This window comes from Solanum pennellii, chromosome 7 (assembly GCF_001406875.1).
Source record: "Solanum pennellii chromosome 7, SPENNV200".
In the NCBI taxonomy this organism is placed as follows: Eukaryota; Viridiplantae; Streptophyta; class Magnoliopsida; order Solanales; family Solanaceae; genus Solanum; species Solanum pennellii.
Window position 1 is genome coordinate 6,050,080 of NC_028643.1, and position 5,896 is coordinate 6,055,975.

The following is a 5,896-nucleotide window of genomic DNA, read 5'->3' on the forward strand; positions in this document are numbered from 1 at the left end:
GACAATTCCTTTTCGATGTGAGATAGACACTAGATTTCATGGTCTTATGTTGGTTATAGCTAATTCCCACAAGATCTAAGTTTAGGATGAACTATGACTATTTAAGAAGTACTACTTAGTGTGGATAAAAGTATGAGACTTCATCCATGCATTGCACAAGTAGGCTTTATGGGTAGTTATGATAAGTTCTTATGTCATGATTTGTTCATATAGTCTATGAGCTTGTAGTATAGGTGGCAAATACATTAGATAGTAAGGCTACTTCTAATATTGTTTGATGCTAACTTGTATTTTTGCCATGGGTTGCTTTCCTTGATATAGTTGACTAAAAGTGAATGTTCATTGTCTATGAGAAATAGGATAAAGATGAGTTAAAAAGATGGTAAACATGAATGAGAATCTAAAGTGACTTACTTAATATGAATAGGATTATGGGGTCTTATCTATTCATTGCACAAGCTTGCCTTGAAGTGGATCATGAAGTGTTGCTGTCCTATTATACTAAACCTAGATTGTAATGACTATGTATATGTTTATAATGGTATTTCTTGTACTCACTAATTGTGATTGTTACCTACCATGTTATAGCCTATGTCCTATTATGATGTCTCTTTTGCTTATGATTTGTGTTTTCACACTACTTTCTAAATGATGGGTTAATCTAGCAAGGTGCATGCATTTTAAAAGAAATGTCCGTTTTGCATGTTTTCAAAGTTTTTATGCATGGCTATCATATTTAGTACATTATGTGCTAACCCGTATTTTTTCTATATTTTTTTTTACAAGTGTAAGGTTCGGCTATATCGACTTCCATCTTAGTGACAAGGATCATAGTAGATCAATAAGAAGAAGCTTGGTGAGTCCTCATAGTATTCGAGGGCTTGATCATTACGTCCTTTTTGTTTTTCTGATGTTTTAGACTTTTGCAAGGGTTGTGTCCTAAGATTTTATTCAAGTATTATAAATGATTTTAGAAATAGTGTTGTAGACTCCCATTTTGATTTTATATGAGACTTCAATGCAAAGAAAAGTTTTAAATTTCCGCACTTTTTCCTATGTTCTTATATTATGATATTCTATGAGGCTTGTATGAAACTTTTCGGAGCCTTGTACGCCGTGTCATATCTAGGGGGTAGCCTTGGGTCATGACATGTCCGTTTTGTAACATGGATTAGAGTCATCTCAACTCGTGGAGGTTTGAAATTCAAAACTCCAACATGTTAGATCAAGAATGCTTATAGTACAAGGAATTCAAAACAAAACTTGCTTGGCTTAAAGACACGTTAAAACGTTTCTTAGAGTAATAGTTGAAGTCTCTCCCACGAGCAAACAGAAGAACAAATAAAAAGTCTATCTTCGAAATTCAACTACGCCACAAAGTAAGTAGCATTCAAGAATGTTGTTCTTCTATTCTTGAATTGGTGATTTCACCTTTTGATTAATGTCTCATGGATTTTTTTCGAGGAAAAATAGTTTTTGAGTGTTTATCTTTTCAAACAAAAGAAACTCAGTTTATAGGACAAAAGTATTTCAAGCAAAGACTTTAATATAATTGTATATATTATAGGTTCACGAATTAGAAAAGAGAAACTTATCTTCGAACAAACCCATAACTTAAAATTAAAAAGGCATAAAAAAAGAACCCTATAACATATGTAGAATCAAAACAAAAATGAATGTTACAATTTATATTCATGTATTTTGTTATTTCAAAAAGTTTAACGGATTAATTTGTTTCAAAATTAATTGAAACACAACTGAATCAAATTTCTCTCTAAACCTTGATATTACAGCTTCATAAAACACATACCTCATGAGTTAATTAGTTAAATGATAAAAAGAAAATCTGCAAAATAAAAACAGCTACGTTATTTAAGTAATTTTAGAAGGGAAAAATCTCAAATATGTGATCGAACTTTTAGAAAAGGTTCATTTATGTCATCAAAAGTTTGACTCATTTATGCCATTGCTGTTAAAGAAAAGGCTCATCCATGCCATTTTTTTTAACTCCAATTTTGTAAAACCACTTTTTACATACCAAACAAGGTTTAACACTTTTCTATTGGTGTTTTTGGATCAAATATATACTTTTTGCTTCTACATCCCTAAGAACACTAAGAACACATAAGAACATTAACAGATCCCAAGTTTCAAATTATTCAATTCTTCACGAATCGCCTCAAATTTCAAGAGTACTTTAGCTCCGAGCTAGATATCAAAACTCAATATCTTTTGAGCTCAAATTCAACATAACTCAACAAGACCCAATTGAAATTTCTTCAAAGTTTCAAAACTTCAACATTCTTTAATGATAGATTCTCCATAACTTCAAATCATTTTAAATTATGAACATAAACTCAGAAAACACTAGTCAACAAAGATCTAATGTAAACCACTACAAAAATAAGAATCAAAGAAAATTTTGAAATTTTGGGACTAATTTTCGTTTTTTGGAATATATTTTTAAAATATGGGTGAATTTTTTGAACTTTGTAAATGATGTTAGAATTTAATTTTTAAAAGAGAAATTAATGATGTAGCCGAAATTTGAGATGATTTCGTGAAGAATTGAAGATGTTGAAAATTTGGGAGTTGTTTATGTTCTTCATGTGTTCTTGCTGTTTTTAAAGAAAAACAAGCAAAAAGTATACATTTGATCTGAAAACACCAATATAAAAGTGTTAAACCTGGTTTTGGTGTGTAAAAAATGGTTTTGCAAAATCGGAATTAAAAAAATGGCATGGATGAGCCTTTTCTTTAACAGCAATGACATAAATGAGCCAAACTTTAACGGATGACATAAATGAGCCTTTTCTAAAAGTTCGATGACATATTTGAGATTTTTCCCATTTAGAATGGAAACTGAACCTTCTTGAAGGCAAACCTACTTCCACGGTCACTAAAAATTCACAAACCTCTACTAATTGACAATCATGAAGAAAATAAGAGTTAGGGAAAACTAGGTATTTTATGATTACCACAGAGTTTGTAATACACTTTATAATGATATTGCAAATAACAATGTTTAAATAATGCAGAAAGATAACAACCAATAAGCAGCTTGAGTTATCGATGACAAACTTACTTCTACAAATTCATCGATCAAAAAGGATTCATTGCTCATCTAAAGTAACCTGAAGTTGTTCTCTTGTCTTCAACTTCAAACATGTCCAACAATATTTGGTAGTTCTTCATTTATTCATGGATTTATTGGATCTTGTTGAAGCTGTTGATATTGTCATAGATTTTTCTTTACCACTCGTATTAGTAGGTAAGTTGGAACAAACTTCTTAATCACTTTTTCGTCTCAACTATATTATTTTTCATGTGTCTTGTTTTTTGCTTTTAGTGCTTCCACTTCTTTGTTACCTAGGTGATATCCCCTTCCCTTGTCACTTTATCAAAATATGTGTCTGGCATATTGTCTTCTCAATCTTCATCAAAAGAATCCTCGTCCAAATCAATTGTATAAGCATTAGTTGAAATAAATTTTGTCGCTAGACTATTTTTCTTTGCAATCACACTTTTAGACATAAATACATAAGGTTCTGGACTTAATTTGCTATTCAAAACGGATTGTGAAACTTGCTCTTCTTTATCGTCATTCTTTGTTGACAATAGTAGCCGCCCAAATTCCATTGATATTGACAAGCGCCTTCAAAGATTGGGAATGGACCTCATGAGCCAAGATGTTCACTGTGACTAGTGCCGATAAAATGAGCCCATATTTTGATAACCCGTACATATTTTAATGAGTTGGGTGAGTGATTTTTTACATGGATAAAATATATGAGTTGACACCCATATTCAACCCATAAAAATATGGGTAAAATATGTAATAAATCAAACATAAGCAATAAAAATCATAAACTTGGGGGAAAAAATAACATAGGTAATTTATAAGTGAAAAATAAATTAGACAACACTCAAAATAAAAATTGAATGTTTATTAATCTAACAAAAATCAGTGTTCATAACCGAAGCTGGAGGAATTTCAAAATGCCATAGCTTTCCTACACCATTGACCAAATTTTTCCTACACAAAAAAAGTTCAGCATAAACTTTTTCTACATCGCGATCCACATCATGCAATATTACATGTGTTACCCCAGGCCCTTTTCGATTTCTTGCCATAACAGCAGCAGAATAAATCGCTGACATTCTTCCCGGTGCTTGATCAAAATACCCTTTCGGACCATCTATCATAATAATGTCCCATTCTTTATCATACACTTCCTTCGATAACATGTTCAATGCTAGCTTACATTTACTATTACCTCGTAAAATTGATTTTCTAGCCCAACAATCCGGTTCCTTATTGTAGTGGTCGATTAGTTTCTCTGCCTCATACAAAGTCGTCCTGTATCTAACTGTGTTAGAACGGATGAATGATAGGTCTTTAAGTATAGCCCTGCTCCATTTTGGATCTTCCTCTAGGAAAAATGTTGTGCCACGTGAATTCATGGATGACCACATAAACGAGTCATGACCTAACCCAAATACTAGCAAATTACAAGGAGTTAGTGATTTGATTAAGTTGAAAGATATCTTGATCTCGTCCAATGTTTGTTGAGGTATCACACGTGACGTGGCATAATGGAGGATCGCGTCAACTTGGAGATGCTCAGACATTATTATATCATCATTCAGTGTTGAGTTCCCATTCAGGAGGGTCCCTGAACCCTCTGATGTTTCGCAGATGGTGGGATTATTTGACATTCGAAATAAAATTAAAATAAGTAATATTGTACAAGTTAAACCTATGATTGCTAATTTCAACATGTTATGTATTGTGTGTGACAATGATTTATTTGGGAAACTTCATCACAATAAGATAACAATTGGCGATTTAAATATCTATCATTTTCTACTTGAAACTTGGTGTTGATTGCTATAAATTGGATATGTACATATTATTACACAAACCATGTACAATATCTTAAGTTTGTGTTATTATAAAACAAGTTTTAAGGAACTTAAGCTTCTCAAACCATCCAAGTGTTCGTCTTCCATGATAAGCAGTTACTAATTCATGATATTGGATTTCGGATTTAATAACTTCATAATATATGTAAAATGAATTTGTGGAAAGGAGATATTAAGGGATCAAAAATCTTTTTAATTAATTCGGATAGTTTTTCAATTTTGTAAAAATTATTATATATATACAATAGAAATAAAAGTATAATAAAGGATAATTATATTTATTATACTTTCGGCGATTATAGTTATTTTGGACACATAGCAACAAGAACCATCGAATTTTGAGACCGTACAAGAGGATTATGGTTGCAAAATAATGTTGAACATTTTCTGGTGCAACAATTTTAAAAATAGTAGATGCATCCATGTTGTAATACTAAAAAATTATGATCTGAATTATTTTATTTGGGAGAACTTTTGGAACATGGTGAATTTTGAGAGAGAAATCAATGGATAATCGAAGTATATCTATCATCTACGTATGGTTTCTAACTGAAATTTTATGAGTTTTACATGAATCTTTTGGGATAAGTTTATGGTTTCAAGAGTGCTTTTGGGAAAAATACATATTATTATGAGAAAACTACACAAATTGGACCAATTCATGAAACTATTTATCTAAATTGGACTCAATCCGAACCATTATCCTTAGTGGACCTATCACCCAAATTATTTACGTCCATACACCCTCTCATGCATTAAAATATAAGTACCTTGATACCATCAAGGTATATAATACTCTGATAGTATCAAACAATAACTAGTAGTGTTTTCAGTGAATTGCTTTTCTTTGTTAATACCATCAGGTTATACATATAATCTGGTAGTATCAAACAATAACTAGTAGTTTTTTAAAGTGAGCACTGCTTTTCTTCGTTGATACTATATATATATATATATATATATATATATA

The 5,896-nt window shown here is 31.2% G+C and overlaps 1 protein-coding gene across 1 annotated transcript; it reads right to left on the minus strand.

Moving 5' to 3' along the window:
- Positions 1 to 3,926: 3,926 nt before the first annotated feature.
- LOC107024784 (probable methyltransferase At1g27930) lies at positions 3,927 to 4,928 on the minus strand. Its single transcript, XM_015225747.2, has one exon. It carries the CDS (start codon positions 4,780 to 4,782, stop codon positions 3,955 to 3,957), a length of 828 nt encoding a protein of 275 aa, XP_015081233.2. The 5' UTR covers positions 4,783 to 4,928; the 3' UTR covers positions 3,927 to 3,954.
- Positions 4,929 to 5,896: the final 968 nt, after the last annotated feature.